We start from the raw sequence: 22732 nt of genomic DNA, 5'->3' as shown, positions 1-22732 counted from the left end.
TTACACAATTTGACAGATTTAAAGAAAAATAATTCCATTTTAAGTGACAAGAAAATTTTTAATTGTGCCTAGCTAGAAATACAAGCATATATTACACATAACTTTTATTACACAAATATTGTTAGTACATAGAACTACATCAAACCAATTACACTGTTGCAAACGTTTCTGAACAAACTAAAATTACTTAATGACTTCATGGTGAATAACAATACTATCCTAAAAAGAGAGGACACAATTCACAACCCCTTCCCCCCTTTGGCACCTCATCAATTCACAAGACTGTCAGGTTCACATCAGATGTTCTCCTTGTTCTTCAATTGACATCGACTGCATACATTTATTTAGTAAATCTTCTTCCTTTTTCTCTTCATTCATGTATGATTCAGAATCATTTGTAGAAACTGAAAGAAAAATAAGAGTTTATAATGTCTGTTTTGGAAATAAAGCTGTATTTCGTCCTGAAAATTTGAGATTTGTATAAAAGAACAAACTACAAATTGACCTTCCTTAGTAATAAGTCTTTCACAAAAACAAATGGCCTGCGATTTTCAAAACTTAACTGCTTCCCCACCTTCCCCCAAATCTCTTTTTTAAAATAGGATACCCAGTAAGTATTGTATTCAAGCCAAGTTATTGTATAGCAAATTCTGTTACTAAGTCCTATTTTGTCTTCACTTGTCAAAATCTTTTGGTTACTGAAAAGTTACAGCTTCAGCCTGCTCTCACTAAGCATTAAGTTCCTACTCATCTTTCTCCTTTCAGGGACCACAGGGACTTTCCCCCTACCTGGGGTTCCTCCAACTATTATTTTTGGACCCAGACTTACTTTTTTTCCTGCCATTTCTCTCATTTCTTGGACTGTCACACAGCAGTGGGATAGGAGTTCAGAAGGCCTAAATTCCTTACTTCCTACCTACTTTCCTATTTACTGTAGGAACAACTTTCCCAGGAAATTGTTTAACTTCCACTTAATCCTTTCCACTTTATCAATTCTGAGCTTTCTGTCTTCCCCTTTTGCCTTTTTCATGTGGTATTCTGCACTTGTGGTAGGAACCTTTTGCTGATCCTTACCAACTGGATTTGTCTGAGTTGCTCCACAGAATTTTGATAATCTCACTTAGTTGGCTTGTCTCCACTGGTTTGTTGAATATTAAAATTATACAGGTGATAGAAACCTTCATAAACTATGCCACCATACAAAATATGTTGTCCATCCAAAAAAGGCACTATCATGAAAGTGCTATGGCTTGAAAAAGTCATGTTTGTGGCTCTGGATTCTAACAAATTCACTCTGTTAAGTCTTTGACTTTGATATTATAAATGCCTTTGTTTACAAGTACCTTGAATCTTATTCCCCTGAGCAGTATGTTCTTTTAAGTGAAAGCAGAAACTATATTTCATAGTCATTTTATTTGGAGAATTAAAAGCAAATCACATTAAGTTTTTTAAAGTCTTCTGTAATAGAAATGAAACTATGTTGGGTTTTTTTAAGCAGATCTTTCAAAATGCATACTTTAAAAATTCCACATTTACCTGATTGCATGAACAGTCTGCTTGGTTTTCTAAAAATCTTCAGTGATTTACATCTTGTTTTAGATACATATCCAGTTTTTAAACTGTAAGAAAGAGAAGCATCTTAATTGGAACCAGCAAAATCAACAGCTGTCTAATGCATGGTGGAGGACCATATAAATTCTTTTTATTAAGCTCAGTATCACCAAAAAGACCCTTTCACTCTCCCATGACTTACTAACCCTGAAACACAAAGGTGTTAGAGTGCAGGTTGAATAATCAGGCTTCTTTTTTTTCTTAATTCCTTTTTGTTAATAGTATTCCCCTGTGTAGAAGCAACCATATGCTCCTTTTGGAAGTGTATTATTTTGAATTTAAGTGGGAATTACTAAAAAGGGCAGTCTTGCCTATCACTAGCTGATTAAGAAATTTTTACAGTTCCACAAAATACATCCTAAAAGGAGTGGCATAACCCAGTCCAGTCAGATCAGTAAAGACACCATACAATCCTTTGGTGGTTTTTGGTCTAGTCCATTCTGAATTTAACAAAATGAACATATCAGGAAATGACTTGTAATCTCACTTAGCTGTCCTTCAAATAAAATTGGGGTCTATTTTCCTCCTTTAAACAATAAGAAACAGACCCTTCTCTGTTTCTCACTGGTCGCCAAAGGGAATGCTGTAGGATCATTTCAGGTGCACGTGCCACTGCAGTGTTAGAAGGCCCCGAGTCCACTCTCTCCAGTTGGTGTCGCCATGTGGTACAGGGGTAATGCTGCTTCTGTGAGTAGCGAGAACTGAGGCGGCTCCTGTGATGAGTGAGGATACCTGTCGTACAGATAACCTGTTAGAAGACCCTCTTGTTTCTTGCGAGAACTAGTGAGAACTACAAAGGTGCACCTGCCTGGCTTTTGTGAGCTGTGCTGGATCACATACATGTACTGCCTCTTCATTAACGTCCGCAGATAGTTGGCATTGTAGATCTTAGCAATGCTGCACAGGTAATGCTTCTGGCCTGTCGTGAGGTCTGGATGCTAAAAGACAAATAAGGCTTATAGGCACTGGAGAACAAGAAGTTGGTAATATTCCTTATCTGAAAGGATGAATGTTCAGGAGAACTGTACCATCTGTACATTTTGCTTATTTCAATCCAATTATGCTAATCTGACCAAAAAGAGAAAGAAATGGCCATTTAAACAGCACAAGTGGGATCCCTGGGTGGCGCAGTGGTTTAGCGCCTGCCTTTGGCCCAGGGCGCGATCCTGGAGACCTGGGATCAAATCCCACGTCGGGCTCCCGGTGCATGGAGCCTGCTTCTCCCTCTGCCTATGTCTCTGCCTCTCTCTCTCTCTCTCTGTGACTATCATAAATAAATAAAATTTAAAAACATAAAATAAAAAAACAGCACAAGTAACTCCGCCTGCCATTTCCATTCAAGTGGTTCAGATACCCAGTGAGGTGTGAGAACCACTGCCCTAGAAGAATAGGGAAAGTAAGGATATGCTATTCTGTCAGTGAGTCTGAGTTCCCGTGTGCCTCTCAAGGAGTGTAGGCATCTTGCCTCCTAAAGACAATTTTTGAGGTATCTTGTATCTAAAGCAATTCAATACTCTACTTAGTCTTAAACTAAAGAAACAGTCTTTTCTAGCACCAGAAGAATAACTGTCTGTGTTGAACAGACTGAGGGATAGTCTATTGGTCTTTGGTAAAAATTTTAACTAAGATTTTCACTTGCTAATTTTAGAAGGTAACATCATTTAAAATGCAAAACCCACTATCTATGAATGTATGTATACACACATAGGATTTACTGAACTGAATAGGTAATAAGTTCAGAGAAAATTCAAAATGTTGGTCAGAAAAATTGACCAATGTGCACAGATCTTTTGTAACCTTCATTTGCACTGCTCTCACAAGGATACTTCTGGCAGTTATGACCTTTAATGGGTAATAGAGGTTCAAGAGTTGTGAAATGCCGATTACCACTTTCTTTTTTTTTGCTTGCTTCTAATTTTGCAGTCTTTCAGTGGAATCTATGAGTTTGGGTTTCCATCTCTAGAATGTAACTTTCCATAGCTTCCTGAGTAAAGGTACATTAGATCTCAAGTATCATAAAGCCCTAAAAGAACTTATGATAAGGAATATATAATGATAAAATCCTTGTATTCATGAGTTTAATCAGCAGATATTTATAGACTCCTAGACCATATGCTGAATGTACCTTGTCTTCTGAAATGCCTTACCCTCTAAGTAGCTTATCTTCAATAAAAAGTTCAGCTCAGAATACAAAGACTTTGGTATTCAAAGTATTGGTATTTAGCATACCTTTAGAAAGGATGCATCTGTCATTGATTTAGGGATGTGAATTGCTTGAATTTGAGGAGTTTTCCACAATTCTTGCAGCCTGGCTATATGTGTGTTCACTTTGTGTTCATCTTTGATTCCATCTGTAGGCAAGAACATTATTATGTGAATTTCATGAGCAAACATCAGCTCAACAAGTTATTAATATCTATATTATTTACATGTCTGTGATTATCCTGGAGCAGTAGTATGAGTCATTCTATTAAATTTGAAGACACTGTGTGATATGCCATTTGGTTTTAGAGCATACAAAACACTTAAATATTTATAAACATTTACTATATATATATATCATTACATATAGACTACATTATTTTGAACTCAGCTGAGATCCATACTGTTGACAGTAACTTGTTTTTGTTTGCTTCCTGTAGATCAAGCCATATTAAACAAGAATATACATGCAGAACTTGCACTGTAAAGACAATATTTTATCATTCATTTGACTTTAGTATAGTATTAAATTCAAGACAGAATAATAGGATAACACAAATTTTATACTTTTAATGAGGCAATGTTAAAAGGAGGGGCTTTACAGAATTCTAAAACTTATTTTTACACAATTTCAGTTATTTCAATGTTTTTAATACTGATGTGGATAGATTAATAGTCTTTAAATAAAAGTTGAGACATATCTAGAAGAATGAAACTAGTTTTCAGTTTCAGACATATTGAGACCAGTAACTTGATTTAAGGCATAACGTTCAGTAGCAGTTTGGGGAAAAACAGTATCTGGCGAAATTTAACCAGGAAATAATTCTTTATAACACTTACCTTCTTCCTACCCACTCCCTCCCTCCCTCCAACCAGTAGTGTGCTTTCTATCACTACAGTTAGTATCACTATAGATTAGTTTGCATTTTCTGGAGTTTAATATAAGTGGAAACATACAGTATATATTTTGTGTGTATCTGGCTTCTTTCACTCAACGTAATTATACTGAAATCCATCAAGGTGTGATATGTAACAATAACTCATTCCTTTTTATTGTTGGATTATATTCCAGTGCGTATATATCTATGTACATATGTACATGGACGCACAATTTGATCATCCATTCACCTGTTGATGCACATCTGGGTTGTTTCCAGTTTTAGGCTAGTACAAATAAAGCTGGCAATACAGATTTTTAAGTTAAAAGTTTAGTAAGTTAAAATTTAGTAAGTTTTAAGTAGTTTTAAGTTAAAGTTTAGTAAGTCGAATTAAATAAGCACAATTTTGTTTCAGTACTGACAACAAAGGCCACAATTTTACATATTAAACTTTATTTCTTCAAGATTTTGACAAATTGGAGAGTTGATGCAGATAAGTGTTATATTTGCCTTACTGAAGGACTAACTAGTTTGCCAACAAATGGAAAATCATCTGGAAATTATGTTATTATGACCCTTGAAATATAATTTGGAATCTATAATAAAAAGTATATATATTTTTAAAATCCTTTTTCAAGTCATAAATGTGGGGTAATTATCTAAAAATATACATTTTGCATCCCTGCTAATCAATATTTCTGGGACGCATATTCTATATTGCCTGGACTAAAATTTAACTTTTCAAAAGCTGGATAGTATTTCTTTACAGAAAATGATAACATTTAAAAGTAATAGTTAGGGATCCCTGGGTGGCGCAGCGGTTTGGCGCCTGCCTTTGGCCCAGGGCGCGATCCTGGAGACCCGGGATCGAATCCCACATCGGGCTCCTGGTGCATGGAGCCTGCTTCTCCCTCCGCCTGTGTCTCTGCCTCTCTCTCTCTCTCTGTGACTATCATAAATAAATAAAAATTAAAAAATAAAATAAAATAAAATAAAAGTAATAGTTAGGGGCACCTGGGTGGCTTAGTCAGTTAAGCAGCTTTTGATTTTGGGTCAGGTCATGATCTTAGGGTCGTGAGCTGGATCCCACGACCTTGTGTTGGGCTCCACACTCAGTGGTGAGTCAGCTTGAGATTCTTTCTTCCTCTGCTCCTCCCCCGCCCCCATCAAATAAACCTTTTTTTAAAAATGAAAATATTAAAGAGAAACACTCAATTAAAAAACGGGCAAAGGATTTGAATAGGCTTTGCATGTCTCCAAGGAAGATACACAAATCTCCAAGAAGCATATGAAAAGATGCTCATTATCACTACTCATTAGGGAAATAAAAATAACAATGAAGTACCATTTCATACTTCTAAGGATAACTATCATTTAAAAAAATGAAAACAAGTGTTTAGCTAGCATGTGGGGAAACTGGGACCTTGTGCATTGCTGATGAGAATGTAAAATGGTGCAGCTGCTATGGAAACAGTGTGGTGATTCTTCAAAAAATTAGAATAATTGCCATATGATCCAGCAATTCCATTTTAAAACCACTTTATTTGTATGTATATATGCATTTTTATGTATGTACATACATATAGATATGTGTCTATATGTTTTTCTCAGGTAACTGTAAGGACTACAAATTTTCCAAGGAAAAGTTAAGTGAATCCAAATTTATATATCACTGAATTGAAATAGCTCCCTGCCCCCAAAAAACTTAGAAGTTTCTGGGGGTTTGTCTTCCTTACTTAATTCCAGCAGCTTTATCCTTTATTTAAAATGAGAGGAAAAAGAGCAGCACTGAGAAATATTTTATGCTCTTTGAAGTTGTTCAAGTTAGAATTTTTCCCTTCAATTTGTGTATAAACCCCAGGCCGTACTCTGCTTTTCAAACATCAGTTATAAACAGTTATTTTCAGATTCATTGCTATTTTGAAGTACTTTTTAAAAAACGCTTGATGTAAAAAAAAATTAAAAATAAATAATAAAAAAATAAAATAAAAATGCTTGATGTAAAACATCTCAACAAGAGAAAAAGAACCTGCTGAATTGTTCCTTGAAAAATCTTAAAGACTGGGACACCTGGGTGGCTCAGTGGTTGGGCGTCTGCCTTCGGCCCAGGGCATGATCCTGGAGTCCCAGGATCAAGTCCCACATCGGGCTCCCTGCAAGGAGCCTGCTTCTCTCTCTGCCCGTCTCTGCCTCTGTGTGTCTCTCTCTTGAATGAATAAATCAAATCTTTAAAAAAAAAAAATCTTAAAGACTTAAGTTCACCAGGATGCTAATAAAGTCTGTTTTTAAAACTCCACTGTGTTTGTAGTTACAGCAAAATTAGCATCTCTGAACCATATTATTTGTGGGTATTACCTGCTTTATATTCTCTACTTACCAATACCTTTGGAATTGTGATAATAAGAATGTCCAGCTGATCTGTTGAGGAAAAAAAGGACTTAAATAATATGCAATAATGGACAGCCTTATAAGAATTAACGAAAGTATTTTAAATGAAAAAAGACAGTATTGCCTATGCTTTTTACTTTTCATGTTTCCATCAGATGGAGTATTTTGCAAATTTTCTCCTGTAATCCTGGTTATAGCCTAATGGCTCCAGGCTTTTTCAAAGTGAGTTATCTGAGGTTTTTACCATACGAGAAGGGATTTACCTTAAGCCAGGTTTAGTTTTACTTTTATAGCCTCTTAATCTAATTCCTACATTGAGCTCAATAAAGTAGTTTGCGCTTCTGTGTCATCTGTGGTATTTTCTTGTTCACTTTATTTTTAATAAAGTAACTTGGATATGGAAAAGACTATCTTGTTCTTTACTGTATGTAACTAAGGTGTACTGGAACTGATAAATTGGTCTGGAATGTTTTCATTTTTGACAAGTTCTTTTTTGCTTTTCTCAAATTAAGACAAAACACCCTTGCTTCCTGCTTCCTTAAATTTATTCAATGTCCAAGTGTCCATCGATACTAGGATCCAGCACTTTGTCAAGCACTGTAATGAACAGCAAATACAAGAGTCTTTTAAGTCTTTGATGGGTGCCTGGGTGGCTCAGTTGGTTAGTGGGTGATCCTTGATTTGGGCTCAGGTCCTGATGAGGACCTGATCAAGCAGGTGGTCCTGCTTGGGGCTCCACACTCAGACTTGGGGAGTCTGCTTGAGGATTCTCCCTCTCCCTTTGCCCCTCCCCTCTGCACGCACCCACTCTCTCTAAAACAAATAAATCATTTTTTAAAAAGTCTTCAATTCACTATATATGTTTCATTCCCTATATATATTTCATATACATGATGTACATATATATACATTTATGTATATACACATTCCATGAGTGTGTGTGTGTATATATATAAATATATAAATGGTCATGGGTGCAGCAGGAGCCATGACTGTGTGCTTTTGGAAAGGTACACCCTGAAGCTCTTTTAGGTAATAACTGATGGAAGGGATGAGAAGGTACTGAAGACTAACTGTCTTCAGCATCCAGAAACCATACTAAAAGAGCCTTCTCAAAATAAAATGGATTTATGAAGAAAAACTTCAGTGGGAAGAAAACATCAAGATCAACGTACCCCTAATATTCATAATTACCTGTCTCATCGGCATTATGAATCCCCTGGACATAAAAGTGGCTGACGTGACACACACAGAACTGGTTTATTGACTCGGAAAGCCTCGTTCGAACCTGTTTCTGCCGTGCCCCCCAACCCCCTCTTTCTGTGGAGAGCCTGTGGCCAGACGGCATTTTCCAGCAGGTTTCGCAGCGCCCCCTCGGGGCAGGAAAACGCACGCAGGCAACTGTCGCAGTCCCGGCGTTTAGTCACTGCACCAACACTCAGCCTTACCTCACAGGCCCTTCCCTTAAACAGCAGGGGCGGCTTCCATGTGTGCCACCGCGGCCACAACAGAGCTTCCCCCTTCCTCTCAGTTCAGTGCCCTGGGGGATCAGGCCACGGGAGCAGCCGGCTCCCACCCCCTCCTCCGCCGGGGACCGCGACCTGGGCCGGTCGGCGTCCTCCCTAACCCCTCAGGGCCCCTCAGCCTCACCCGCCGCCGCCACCCTCGGTCCCGGCCACTGCGGTTGGGTCCGCGGAAGAGCTGCATCCCGTCCAGTCGGACACCGGACACTGGCCGGGCATCTCCGCCCCGGCGCCCGGACCTCGAGCGGTGCGCGGCAGCAGCCTCCCCTCTCCCCTCCCCCGTCAGCACGCGTGCGTCAGGCCGGGCCGTACTGGGGGCGCACAGGCGGACGCCGTATTCTAGCCCCCGCCGAGGCGCTCCGGGCACTGCCCGAACGGCTTCGGGAGAGCGGGGAGGGCAGAGACCAGACGCTGCAATCAGGGAGGGGAGGGGCAGGAGCTCTCTAGAGGATTGCGCGCTCGCACGTTTTGTGGAAGGGATGAGTCCTCGTCCACGGGAAGGAAACACACGCCCTCGAAAACAGGAGGTGCCTTCCACCTCAGGATTCCCGGCCCCCTGACAGATTTGCAAATGTCGAGTGTCGCCAGATCGGTGAAACATCAGTACGAAGCCCGCGGCGCAGGGATGCGGAGTGAGAGCCGTTAGCCGTTATCACCAAGGCAACCAAGCTTCTCCAGTGGCCCAACCGCCGATTTCCGCCAACTACCTCCGCGCACACTCTAACCGCTCCCCCGTCCGCCCCGCCCCCGCCGGTTTTCCGAGAACGGGTTTCACACGAGATTTGGTCTGCGGGACGCTCCGTAGCTGGGATGTAACAGAACGCAGGCGCAAAAGGACTTGGGGCCCGCTGTTGGTTGTCACGTGGTGTTCCCGGAACTCAGTGAGCGCCGCGCGAAGGCCGAAGGGAGCGGGGCGGTCGGGCTCCGTGAGGCGTGGCGGGCCCAGCCCGGCCCCGGGAGCGCCGGCATGCCTCGGTACGCGCAGCTCGTCATGGGCCCGGCAGGAAGCGGGAAGGTGAGGCTTTGGCGTTAGAACAGGACAAAAGTCGGAGCTCGTGGGAGGCGGGGGGGGCTGTGGTGCTGACGGAGGGACCGGCGGGTGCGTGCACGGGGACCCTGGGGCCGAGCGTTGCTGCAGTCTGGGCTTCGTTGCTCTTAGTTGCGATTTTGAAAGTGGGGGAAATAACAGTGGTTGCTAATGCTTCGAGTATACCTATGCCCCAGGTACTGCGTTTAAACTCCTAACTTATTTCCAGAACAACGTTGTAGGATAGGTCTTGTTCTCATTTTTACAGATGGGAATTTTACAGAAAATGAGACACGGAAAGGTTAAGTTCTTTTCCCAAGATCACACACGGCTGGAGTTTGAATCCAGTTGTGTGTAATCCCAGAATCCGCTCCTGTCTCGCTCATAGAAAGTTCAAGTGAGGTCTCGTTAAATGAGTCTCTCAGAGCTTGAAACATGGACTTCTGGTATTAGAGGCGATTTTAGGAGGTACATGGCCTAACATTAATGAACATTGGATCATATATTGATTGAGCCCCATGTTGGGTGTAGAGAAAACCAGGGGTAAGGCTCCTGGCTGGTTCATTTGGTGGAATATGTGAGTCTTGATTGAGGTCAGTAAATTCTAGAGATCATATATTGAGAAAATTACTCCCTTTTCAATTCTTTCAGTTTGCATTGAAGTGAAATTGTCAGTTTGACACCTGTGTATCTTTAATACTTTCTTTTTTTATGTTTGAGCCCCATGTTGGGTGTAGAGATTCCTTAAAAATAAAATCTCTAGAAAAAAAGAAAAAGTAGAGAAGCGCTTTCACTAAAGTTACTCTTGAGTCTCAGCCAGGTCTGGATCTACAGCCCAGGTGTCCTGACTGCCAGCCTAGTATGTGTTTTCAGTCGGCTTTTTGATCAGTGAAGACATAATTTTGGCCTCAGTGGACACCCACCAAGGGATATAGGGTATCCATTTTGGGGGTGTAGGGGTAGCACTACACTGCCTATTGCTTTGACCCCGTGATGCCTTGTGACATTACAGAGCACCTACTGTGCCACTATGGTCCAACACTGTGAAGCCCTCAATCGGTCTGTCCAAGTTGTGAACCTAGATCCTGCAGCAGAACACTTCAACTACTCCGTGATGGCTGGTGAGTCCTGAACAGAGTCTTCCCCCTCCTTCAGGAAAAATGAGGGAGTGGAGAGGCCATGAGTGCTGGCTGCTTGGTACAGAAGGTGAAAACTTAATTATTATAGTCTGCTCCCCTGCTTCATGATGAGATGTGTGACATTATCCTTTCTTCATCTTAGTTTAAGAATTGAGTAGATTCAAAAAAAAAAAAAAAAGAATTGAGTAGATTCTTCCCTCATACCTCTTTTCTGTCCTTTTTTCCCCCCTTTTGTAAAAGATTTTATTTATTCATTCATGAGGGGCAGAGAGAAAGGTCCTCCATCCCAGGACCCTGGGATCACCCCCTGAGCCTAAGGCAGACGCTCAACCACTAAGCCACCCAGGCATCCCCCCTTCTGTCCTTCCATGCTTAGCCTGCTGTGGTGAATCGAGTTTACTGCAGGTCATAGTATCAGCGAGCAGCTTAACTGTTTTGTTTTTGTTTTTTTAATTCTTTTAGAGGCGCCTCCTACCCTCTCTCTCGGGGGGGGGGGGGGGGGAATTTTTTTAAATTTATGTTTCTTTAGAGAGAGAGAGTCTTTTTTTTTTTTTTTTTAAGATTTTATTTATTTATTCATGAGAATACACAGAGAGGGGAGAGAGAGAGGCAGAGACACAGGCAGAGGGAGAAGCAGGCTCCACGCAGGGAGCCTGACTGACGTGGGACTCGATCCCAGGTCTCCAGGATCACGCCCTGAACTGTAGGCGACGCTAAACCGCTGAGCCACCAGGGCTGCCTGAGAGAGAGAATCTTAAGCAGGCTCCATGCCCTCCATGCCCAGTGTGGAGCCCAACATGGGGCTTGGTCTCAGAATGGTGAGGTCATACATAACCTGAGCCAAAATCAAGAGTTGGATACTTAACTGACTGAGCCACACAGGTGCCCCTAAAGTAAAATTCTTTCAATTTATTCACTCAGATGTCTTTTGAACACTTACTTTATGCCAGATGCCCAGGTTCTAGCAGAGAACAAGGCAGACATTATCCTTTCATTCATGGACCTTTTAGTGGGGAGATAAGCAAAATGATAAACATTAAAGATTGTGATAATGACTCCAAGTAGTCAATGAGAATGAATAACCTGGAGGTTGCTTTAGAAAGGATAGTCTCAGGAGGGAAGATTTGGGCCCAGACCCGAAGATAGTAATGGGCTTACCAAGCTGGGGAGTAGCCTTCCAAGATGAGGGAAATCAGGTCAATACATAGCCTAGAGATAGGAAGGGGTTTGGTATGTTCCAGAAAAAGCAAAAATATCAATGAGCTAGAGCATAATGAGTGAAGGAAAGTAGTGAGTAGGTGCTAGAAGGACATGAGAAGTTTGAGTTCTATTCTGTTTTCTTAGTCCATTTGAGCTGCCTTAACAAAATACCACAGACAGGGCAACTTAAAAACAACAGAAATATGTTTTTTCATGGTTCTGGAGGTTGGAAATCCCAAGATCAGGGTGCCAGCATAGTCAGGTCTGGTGAAGGTCCTCTTTTGGTGGCAGACTGCCAACTCCCCACTATGTCCTCACATGATGGAAGGGAGCAAGCGATCTCTCTCTTATTTTATTTTATTTTTTATTTTTTATTTTACTTTCAGGATTTTACTTATTTGCTCATGAGAAACAGAGAGAGGCAGAGACATGGCCAGAGGGAGAAGCAGGCTCCCTGAGGGGAGTCCGATGTGGGATTCAATCCCAGGACCTTGGGATCACGCCCTGAGCCAAAAGCAGACACTCAACCACTGAGCCACCCACGTGCTCCTGGGGCCTCTTATTAGAGCAATAATCTCATTCATGAGGAACCACCCTCCTGACCTAATTGGCTCCCAAAGGCACCATCTCCTAATATTATCACCTTGAGCATTAGCTTTTCAACATAGGAATTTTAAGGGGACACCAGCATTCAACGTGTAGCATCTGTCAGCAGTGGAATGTCATTAGGATTTAAAGCAGAGGAGAGGGTTGACATCTGATATACATTTTTAAAGATAACTGGCTCTCAGGTGAAAAATGGACACTAGGGAGTCAGGAGTAGAAGCAGGGAGGAGCAGGATGGCTATTGCAGATGTCTAAGTGGCTTGGACTAATGTAGTCATGGTAGAGATGTAAAGAAGCAGATTCAGTATATACTTTGCAAGTAGAAGTAGCATTTTCTGGGAGAGTGAGCCAGAACCATTTCGTAGGAAAGGGAGAAATCATCAAGGGTGACTCTTAGATACCTGACTTGAACTGCTTGAGTTACTGAAGAGAGTATATTATACCATCTATTGGAAAGGAAGACAAGTCTGTTTAGGTTTGGGGCAATTCTCTTTGTACTTAGTAAGCTTGAGACATCTGATAGATATCTAAGAGGTAATGTCAAGGAACCAATTGGATATGATAGAGATTCAGGGATAAAGTCTGGTTTGAAGGTATAAATTTTCAAGTCAAAAAATAAAAATAAATTTTCAAGTCAGAAACATATAGACAGAACATAAAGTTCCAGGACTGGATGAGATCCTTTGGGGAAGAAGGAAGGATGGTTAGAGAAAAGAACCCAAGACCAAGCCAGCTTCAAAGTTGTCTACTCTTCAGAGGACTAGAGTAGGAGGTGGAGTCAGTAAGGTGGGAGAAAGCCAGGAGGAGAGACTGTTTCAGGAAAAACACTTGTGCTTGGTTATTTCAGATATGGCTGTGAAGTTATGAAAGATGAGGATAGAGCAGTGGCCATTAGGTATGGAGACATGGAGATGGAGATGGCTTGCCCCACAGTTCCGGTGGAGTGTTTTGAAGAGTGGCCTGAAGGTGATGCAGTGTCGGTGCAAGAGATGAAGTTTCATTGTGAAAGAAGCAGAGAAGAGGGGTGAGAATTGGAGCGGATAGGAGGGTCAAGGGAGGTTGCTTTTTTTTTTTTTTTTTTTTAATAAAAATTTTTTAAAAGATTTTATTTATTCATGAGAGACACAGAAAGACAGGCAGAGACATAGGCAAAGGAAGAAACAGACTCCCTGTGAGGAACCTGATACAGGACTCCATCCCAGGACTCCAGGATCACAACCTGAGCGGAAGGCAGATGCTCAACCACTGAACCACCCAGGTGTCCCAGGAGGTTGCGTTTTAACATTGGAGGTGCTAACTGGAACGGACTTGATTGCTGAACAGAACAATCCAGTAGAAACAGAAACTGAAAATGCCAACCAGTGGGAATAACTTCAAGAATGGGAAAGGGGAAGAGGATCCCAAACAACTGGAAGATTTTGCCTTCACTAGGAGTGGGATGCTTTTTTTTTTTTTTCTTAAAGATTTTATTTTTGAGTAATCTCTACACCCAGCGTGGGGCTTGAACTCACAACCCCGAGATCAAGAGTTGCACACCTCACTGACTGAGCCACCAGGTGCCCCAGGAGTGGGATGCTCTTTCTGTTGTAACCAAAAGGAAGGCAGAGTGGAAAACACCATGTAATACTAGTGGTGGGAATATGGTAAATTCTTTTTTGTCGGCTTCTGATTTCTGTTAATGACATGTGTGCCATCAGGACAGGAGAGTGGCAAGAAGTGGGTGTGAGGTACAAAACAGTTATCTTCATAAGGAAAAGGGATTTAGGGCTCCTGGGTGGCTCAGTCAGCTAAGTGTCTTGACTTTTGATTTTGAGTCAGGCTAAGATCTCAGGGTTGTGCCACCGAGCCCTGTGTTAGGCTGCAGTGAGTGTAGAGCCTGCTTAAAATTCTCCGTCTCCATCTGCCCCTCAAAAAAAAAAAAAAAAAAGGCTTTGCATTTCTTTGGGATCATTTGCACGCAATAGAAAGCACTCAAGCCAGCTTATGTAAAGGGGGATTTTTTTTTTTTTTTTTTTAGAAGGAATCAGGGATCTCTCACAAAACCCAAGAGCAAGGCTTTATGAGAGACTAGAACTCAGAACAAAAACTAACAAACTGAAGGTGGCTTTCTCAGTCTCTGCCTTTTTTCTCTCTTACCAGCTTTCTCAGCTTCTGGAAGCCCAGTAAGGTACCACCAACTTCAGGTTCATATCACTTTCAGGTCCAGGTGTCTTAATGACTGACTTATGTCCTTGAGTCATCCTTTTAGAAGACCCAATTTTGTTGTCCCAACTTGAGTCAGATGTTTATCACTCAGGGAGAGGAAGTGCATAGGAAGTACATATCCACATAAATGTGGCTATGAATGAGGCAGTGCTCTGTGAACAGAGAGTAGGTTTGTGCACAAACGTTAAAAGCCTATGGTAGAGATCCCTGGGTGGTGCAGCGGTTTAGCACCTGCCTTTGGCCCAGGGTGCGATCCTGGAGACCGGGGATCGAATCCCACATCGGGCTCCAGGTGCATGGAGCCTGCTTCTCCCTCTGCCTATGTCTCTGCCTCTCTCTCTCTCTGTGACTATCATAAATAAATTTTAAAAATTAAAAAAAAAAAGCCTATGGTAGAAAGTTATAAATACAGATTTCCAAAATTAATAATAAAGGAAAATTATGCAAACACCAGAATTTTTAAGCCCCTGCTGTAGGTGATATAGCTACATTACCTCATAGAGCCTTTATCCTTCTACCCCAGGATATATGACTTGTCTCCCATTTTACAAATAAGGAAAGTGAGGTATGGAAAGGCTAAATAGCTTCCCTGAGGTCACCATGCTAAGAAACATCAATTGATTTTCTTGGTTTGGTTTTAATTATTTTGGAATACATAGTGTATATTGACCTGGTTTAAAATGCAAAAGGTACAGAAAAGCGTACAGTAAAATCTCTCTCTCTCAGGTCTGTGTCCTGGTAATTGGCTCCCCTCCTTGGAGACAGCCAGTTTTGCCAGTTTCTAAGGTGTCTTTCCATAGAGAGTTTATGGATATAAAATCAGATATATGTATTATTGTGAATATGTAGTGAACCTTTGTCTTATTGTTGCTGTTGTTCACACAAATGATGGCATTTTTTACACAGAATTCTGCACCTTGCATTTTCCATTTAAAAGTATACCTAGGGGATCCCTGGGTGGCGCAGCGGTTTGGCGCCTGCCTTTAGCCCAGGGCGCGATCCTGGAGACCCGGGATCGAATCCCACGTCGGACTTCCGGTGCATGGAGCCTGCTTCTCCCTCTGCCTGTGTCTCTGCCTCTCTCTCTCTCTTCCTGTGTGACTGTCATAAATAAATAAAAATTAAAAAAATAAATAAAATAAAAGTATACCTAGGATGTGGTGCCAGGGTGGTTCAGTCAGTTAAATGTCCAACTCTTGGTTTCAGCTCAGGTCATGATCTCGGGTTGTGAGATCGAGCCTTGGGTTGGGCTCCATACTCAGCACAGAGTCTGCATGAAAGTCTCTGCATCTCTCTCTGCCCCTCCCCCCGTTCATGTGCACGCACACCCACCCTCTCTCAAATTAATGAATTAAAGTATACTTGAGAGATTATATCACACCCATATTTAAAGAGCTTCTTGGGGATCCCTGGGTGGCTCAGCGGTTCAGCACCTGCCTTTGGCCCAGGGCATGATCCTGGAGATCTGGGGTCAAGTCCCGCATCGGGCTCCCGGCATGGAGCCTGCTTCTCCCTCTGCCTGTGTCTCTGCCTCTCTTTCTTTCTCTATGTCTATCATGAAAAAATAAATAAATCTTTAAAAAAAAAAAAAAAGAGCTTCTCTTTTTTATGGCTACGTAGGGTTCCATTGTCTGGCTGTTTAATAATTTAATTGGTTCCTACAAACTGCTATAGTGAATAGTCATGTACAGAAATAGTTTCACACATGTGTTTTTATTTTTTTTATTTATTCATGAGAGACAGAGAGAGGCAGAGACATAGGCAGAGAGAGAAGCAGGCTTCTCACAGGGAGCCTGATACGGGACTCAGTCCCCGGATTGGGATCACGTCCTGACCCAAAGGCAGACACTCAGCCGCTGAGCCACCCAGGCATCCCACACATGTGTTTTTATATAATTGTTAACTATTGGGGATCCCTGGGTGGCTCAGCAGTTTGGCGCCTGCCTTCAGCCCAATGAGTGATCCTGGAGTCCCAGGATCGAGTCCCACGTCGGGCTCCTTGCATGGAGCCTGCTTCTCCCTCTGCCTGTGTCTGCCTCTCTCTCTCTGTGTGTGTGTCTCTCATGAATAAATAAATAAAATCTTAAAAAAAATAAATTGTTAACTATCACTAATGAGGACAACAGTTTTTGAATGGCTGTTCTTAGATCCTGGGCCCCATCTTTTGCAGATATTCGGGAACTGATTGAGGTGGATGATGTCATGGAGGATGACTCTCTCCGCTTTGGTCCCAATGGAGGATTGGTATTTTGCATGGAGTACTTTGCCAATAATTTTGACTGGCTAGAGAACTGTCTTGGCCATGTAGAGGACGACTACATCCTTTTTGACTGTCCGGGTAAGTCAGTAATTTTAATATGACATTTTCTTCGAAGTTGTACTAGTTCTGTCCTCAGTGAGAGAAAGTGGATTGAGCCTTGTAGCTCTTAACTAGATTGCAGTGAGGCCCAAAGCTCTTATCTATTGGCTTTGAGTTTACTGAGTGCTTAGTTTGTGTGCTGGGAATACCATAGAGACCCCAGCAGCTGTGGTCTTTGCCCTCATGGAGCTCACAGTCTCATGGAGTCGGCAGCACAGTGAGAGTGCTAGACAGAATGAACAGAATCTCCTAGGTGATTATTTAATACTGATTTGTGATAGGTGCTCCACAGGAGTAGCACCAACCATCATCACATAGCAAGAAGATTAGGAGGCTTCTGACCAAGTATGTAAGCTGGGCTGGGGGGTGAAGGGAGAGACTATACCATGGTCCAGGCAGAGGCACAACATGCCAGAAGCCTCAAGGCAGGAAGGAATGAAGTGGGTTTGGGACACCAAGAAGTCCAGGGTAGCCGAAGTACTGAAAACCCAGGGGAAGTTCATGAGGTGAGGCTGATAGGGGCAGATCACACACAACTCCTTAAGCCAAATTGTGAGTTTTAGACTTGAGTCTGACCTATCTGTGATCATTTGTGGTTCTCACTTAATTTTCCTTGCTTTTATTTTACTTTATTTTTATATTTTTGTTTTGAGAGAGAGAGCACATGCACACACACAAGAGAGAGAATCGTTAGCAGGTTCCGTTCCTAGTGTAGATCCCAACATGGGACTTAATTTTACAACCCTGAGATCATGACCTGAGCCTAAATCAGGAGTCGGACGCTTAACTGGCTGAGCCACCCAGGCACCACCCCCACTTTTTTTTTATTTATTTTTTTAATTTTTATTTATTTATGATAGTCACACACAGAGAGAGAGAGGCAGAGACACAGGCAGAGGGAGAAACAGGCTCCATGCACTGGGAGCCCGACGTGGGATTCGATCCCGGGTCTCCAGGATCGCGCCCTGGGCCAAAGGCAGGCACCAAACCACTGTGCCACCCAGGGATCCCCCCACTTTTTTTTTTTAAAGAGAAAGTATTTTCCCTTGCTTTTAATTGAACCCACAGAAAAGCACATACATCCTAAGCATACAGCTTGATGAATATTCCCAAAAAACACACATCTTTGTAGCACTCAATTTTGACTCCCCTTTTTTAACCATCTTGTGGGAAATTTTTTTACATGTAGTTTGATGACTATATATTTCCTGTTTATATTAGTCTTGTCATGTTTTTTTGTAGGTCAGATTGAGTTGTATACGCACCTGCCTGTCATGAAACAGCTGGTCCAACAGCTGGAACAGTGGGAGTTCCGAGTCTGTGGAGTTTTTCTTGTTGATTCTCAGTTCATGGTGGAGTCGTTCAAGGTTTGAAGATCCATCTTGTCTATTTTTTAGTTGTGGGTACAAGCAGATGACAGTCTCCTTTAAGCACTCTGTGATTTCAATACTCGGGACATTTCACAAACTACATTCCAGAATAATTTAGTATTATCCTTTGTTATTCAGTTATTTTAATGACCTATTTTTAACTCAAAAATGATAAGTTATGATATTATATAGATTTGGGGGAGCTACTTAACAAAAATGAGGCAGATGCACATTTCATGTCTGTTTTTTTGTTTTTGTTTTGTTTTTAAGATTTTATTCATTCATGAGAGACACAAGAGAGAGGAACAGAGAGAAGCAGACTCCATGCAGGGAGACCGATGTGGGATTCGATCCCGGGACTCCAGGATCATGCTCTGGGTCAAAGGCAGATGCTCAACCTCTGAGCCACCCAGGTGTCCCTCATGTCTGTTTTTAATTCTTCGAGAGCCTCTTGTCTAATTTATGAACTATATTTTCCATTAATTACTCTTAAGAATATTCAATCAGAAAAGAGGTTAAGATACCATCTAGGGCGCCTGGGTGGCTCAGTGGTTGAGCATCTGCCTTCGGCTCAGGTTGTGATCTCGGGTTCCTGGGATCAAGTCCCACATTGGGCTCCCCAAAGGGAAGCTTACTTCTTCCTCTGCCTATGTCTCTGCCTCTATCTGTGTCTCTCATGAATAAATAAAATATTTTTTAAAAAAAATACCATCTAGGGATCCCTGGGTGGCGCAGCGGTTTAGTGCCTGCCTTTGGCCCAGGACGCGATCCTGGAGACCTGGGATCGAGTCCCACGTCGGGCTCCCGGTGCATGGAGCTTGCTTCTCCCTCTGCCTGTGTCTCTGCCTCTATCTTATCTCTCTCTGTGTGACTATCATAAATTAAAAAAAAAAAAAAAAACATCTAAACTGAGATTTGTGATCACTGTAATTTTTTGAGTGAGGGGAAGGGCAGGGGGAAAGGGAGAAAAAGAATCTTAAGCAGGCTTCATGCCCAGCATGGAGCCCGGTGTGGAGCTTCATCTCAAAACCCTGAGATCACGACCTGAACTGAAATCAAGAGTTGGCCACTTAACCAACTGAGCCACCCAGGTGCCCTCGCCCCACACCCCCCGCCCCCGCCCCCGACCTTTTTAAAGATTTTATTTGTAAGTAATATCTACACCCAACATGGGGCTCGAACTTACAACCCAGAGATGAAGAGTCACATGTTCTTCCAACCAAGCCAGGCTGGTGCCCCATGATCACTATAAATTGAATCTACCTCTTCCCTCCTTATTCTCACCTTTGGAAACCAAGTGTCAACCATCCGATTAGTCTTTTCTTTAGGATGAGCATTTCTTTTACTTTGTTCAGCAAAGAGCAAACATCTCTCTTTTATGTGGAGACCAGCAAATTTTGTTGGCAACAGCTCATCTTCCCTTTTCTGTTCCTCCTTCAGTTTATTTCTGGCATCTTGGCAGCCCTGAGTGCTATGATCTCCCTAGAAATTCCACAAGTTAACATCATGACAAAAATGGATCTGCTTAGCAAGAAAGCTAAAAAGGAAATTGAAAAGTGAGTTCACTTCTTCCATTATCATCAGATCTTAATTGCAGAGACGTGAGGTTCTGTTAGTCTACAAATCTAGTTTTTTTATTTATTCTTCATTTTATTCATTAGTCTTTCTCATTTTCAAAGATTTTTAGACCCAGACATGTATTCTTTATTAGACGATTCTGCAAGTGACTTAAGAAGCAAAAAATTCAAAAAGTTGACTAAAGCTATATGTGGACTGGTAAGTTTTTGAAGTTTTTTAAAATGACCTGGTCAGCTGTTAACCATAGCCAGTGAGTGGCCACCATTATGGAAAGCACAGTCCTATCCTATTTCCTCACAAAGGGGAGGTGGGTGGGGGGCAGGCTGTGGGCAGGCCAGTCAGTAGTTTAATTTAAAAGTAGTTATTAGTGGTAGCCATAATAAGTTAACTGACATGTTTATTGTTCCATACCATTTGGGGAGTTCAGAACTGTCTGTGCCCTTTTGAAATTTATGACGGTTGCTGAATTCAGAGAAGTATCTATGAAACAGTGTCTAGTTAAGTAATAAGTTAATGAGTGTTCTGGGAGGTCAGAGGTCAGGCAAATCAATGATGATTTGTCCCTCCTCCCCCCACACACAAATGTTTTTAATCAGAAATATAAATGGTTGTAGACTAAAATATAAGTTGAAGATTAAGTATTTTGTACAGCTTCTGAATGACCCTTTATGAAATTCCCAACTTGTAGATTGATGACTATAGCATGGTTCGATTTTTGCCTTATGATCAGTCAGATGAAGAAAGCATGAATATTGTGTTACAGCATATTGATTTTGCCATTCAGTATGGAGAAGACTTAGAATTCAAAGAACCAAAGGTAAATTTTTTGATTACTGACTTTTGATAATAATGTTTGCCAGCACTAACTGGCCTCCTGCATAATCCCAGCAACTCCTCAGATTTTATCTTAGCAGCAGTAGAAACCTGGGCTTTTCAAGAGGAGGTCTGAAATTGACATCTGTGCTCAACAAGTAGTACCAGTTTTACTCTACCCTTTATTGAGGCACTATAAACCAGCTTCTTTGTCCTCAGGGTATGTGCAAAACGGAGATGAAATCCAGTTGAAATTAGGATGCCCTCACATATGTCAGTGGGAAGCCTGATGGTAGTTGTCGTAGGCCACTACCTCAGCAAATTAGCTGAGAGTCAGCAAGCGTAAACTCAAATAAAAATGCTTCCAGTGAGATAGAAGTATTTTTCATTTACCATGTAGCTGGAAAAAGTTCTATCAGTCATGCCTTTTGTCACTGTAAAAGACCTACAATGCAGCTGGGCATTATCTACTGGTAGAGTATTACTTGGGAAATATGTAAGCACATACTAGATCTGATTTACGGGAAATGAATATTTTCTGCTTTGTGTTTCTTTTGTGTCAGGAACATGAAGATGAATCTTCTTCTATGTTTGATGAATATTTTCAAGGACACCAAAATGAATGAAGAATTTTTCAGAGTAACTGTATACCTGAAACACTTTCAATTGAACCAAGACATTCTTCTTTTCAAAAGATGCAATACTAGAAAGCTACTTACTTAATGAAAAAGGCAATACTTGGCTCTTTATCAGCAGCATGCCTAAATCAAGTTGTAGTTATTTCTGAAATGGCTGGTGTTTCAAGTAGAATCTTTTAGTAGTATTTTTACAGCATCAATTTAGATTTTAAATGTTGAAATTGAAATGAATGCACATAGATTTGCATATAATATAAATGAGCATCTGTGGTACAGTTAGGACTCAGTCTACCTTTATTTTTCCCGTTTGATTTTTGTTATTTTTGAAGGTTTTTTTGGAGAGGCAGGAATTATTATAACAATATACACGTGTGTCCAAAGGAAAAAATCTAGGATATAGTTAAGACCATTGCTTATTTGTATGTCTGAATTTTCCTATATTTGAAAATGTATCATTTGTGTAATTAAATGAAAATTAACTTTTAAAAAACATATGTATATAAATAAAATAGAAAAATAGTGCTAACTTTTCATTACACTCCTGTTTTTTAGTCAGAATCTGAAATACTCATCCAGGGCAAATTTTTGAATGAATAAATTTGCCCAACTGTCAAAATATAGCCAGTGATTTCTTTAAAAATGCAATTGTGTCTGAGCATTTAAAAATTTATACTTTCCTGGAATAATAGCAGATGCACAAAAAAGGCAAAAGACATTTTTTTCTTCTTAAAGAAAAGAATTGCACCTTGATTGAATTGTTTATTTTCAGTAGCATTGGGTATGAAAGTATTGCGGAGTGGCTAGTCCACCTATGATGGGCTAGGCCCTGTTAAGAAAAGCAGAATCTAATTTATTGAGTTCTGCCAGACCTTGTGCAGAGAAACATTTTACATAATCTCTTTCATTTAATCCTTATTACAGCCCAGTCTTCCTTGGTTACTTGGGCCTGGATCTTCCAGCTGATGCAAATTAAACCCTTACAGAAAACTAGAAACAGGTTAAATTTTTCATCATTCTTGGGCTAGGTAGCAGGAGTACACCTGCAGTGTCACGCTTGATCCATTTTAACTAAAGATGCCCCATGTGTGAAGAACCACAGCTATCAGTGGTAACTTGTGTCTGGGAGGTTAGGCCAGGGGCAAAAGTCAAGTATTTGCATCCTAGTCCATCAAGGTGAGCTATTGTCACAGTGGAG

General features: G+C 41.3%; 2 protein-coding genes across 3 annotated transcripts; one reads left to right on the top strand and one right to left on the bottom strand.

Annotated features, from left to right (window-relative positions):
- Positions 1 to 37: 37 nt before the first annotated feature.
- On the bottom strand, positions 38 to 8864 carry FAM216A (family with sequence similarity 216 member A). The gene is made up of 7 exons (XM_026018795.2): positions 8730 to 8864; positions 7069 to 7109; positions 3841 to 3962; positions 2420 to 2549; positions 2160 to 2343; positions 1537 to 1619; positions 38 to 404 (listed from the first exon to the last, which is right to left on the bottom strand). The coding sequence occupies exons 1-7, from the start codon at positions 8819 to 8821 to the stop codon at positions 292 to 294; spliced, it is 765 nt and encodes a 254-aa protein (XP_025874580.1). The 5' UTR covers positions 8822 to 8864; the 3' UTR covers positions 38 to 291.
- Positions 8865 to 9348: 484 nt separating this feature from the next.
- On the top strand, positions 9349 to 22063 carry GPN3 (GPN-loop GTPase 3). Of its 2 annotated transcripts, none has more exons than XM_026018792.2 (8): positions 9349 to 9617; positions 10642 to 10750; positions 16950 to 17117; positions 18381 to 18505; positions 19949 to 20064; positions 20188 to 20284; positions 20775 to 20903; positions 21463 to 22063. In XM_026018792.2, exons 1-8 carry the CDS (start codon positions 9570 to 9572, stop codon positions 21523 to 21525), a joined length of 855 nt encoding a protein of 284 aa, XP_025874577.1. In that variant the 5' UTR covers positions 9349 to 9569; the 3' UTR covers positions 21526 to 22063. The 2 variants fall into 2 exon arrangements, with proteins under 2 accessions (XP_025874577.1, XP_072578920.1); XM_072722819.1 differs by having other exon boundaries at positions 9427 to 9577.
- Positions 22064 to 22732: the final 669 nt, after the last annotated feature.

Source organism: Vulpes vulpes, chromosome 10, assembly GCF_048418805.1.
Source record: "Vulpes vulpes isolate BD-2025 chromosome 10, VulVul3, whole genome shotgun sequence".
NCBI lineage: Eukaryota > Metazoa > Chordata > Mammalia > Carnivora > Canidae > Vulpes > Vulpes vulpes.
The sequence above is the reverse complement of the archived record's forward strand: the minus strand, read 5'-3'. Positions and strand labels throughout refer to the sequence as shown.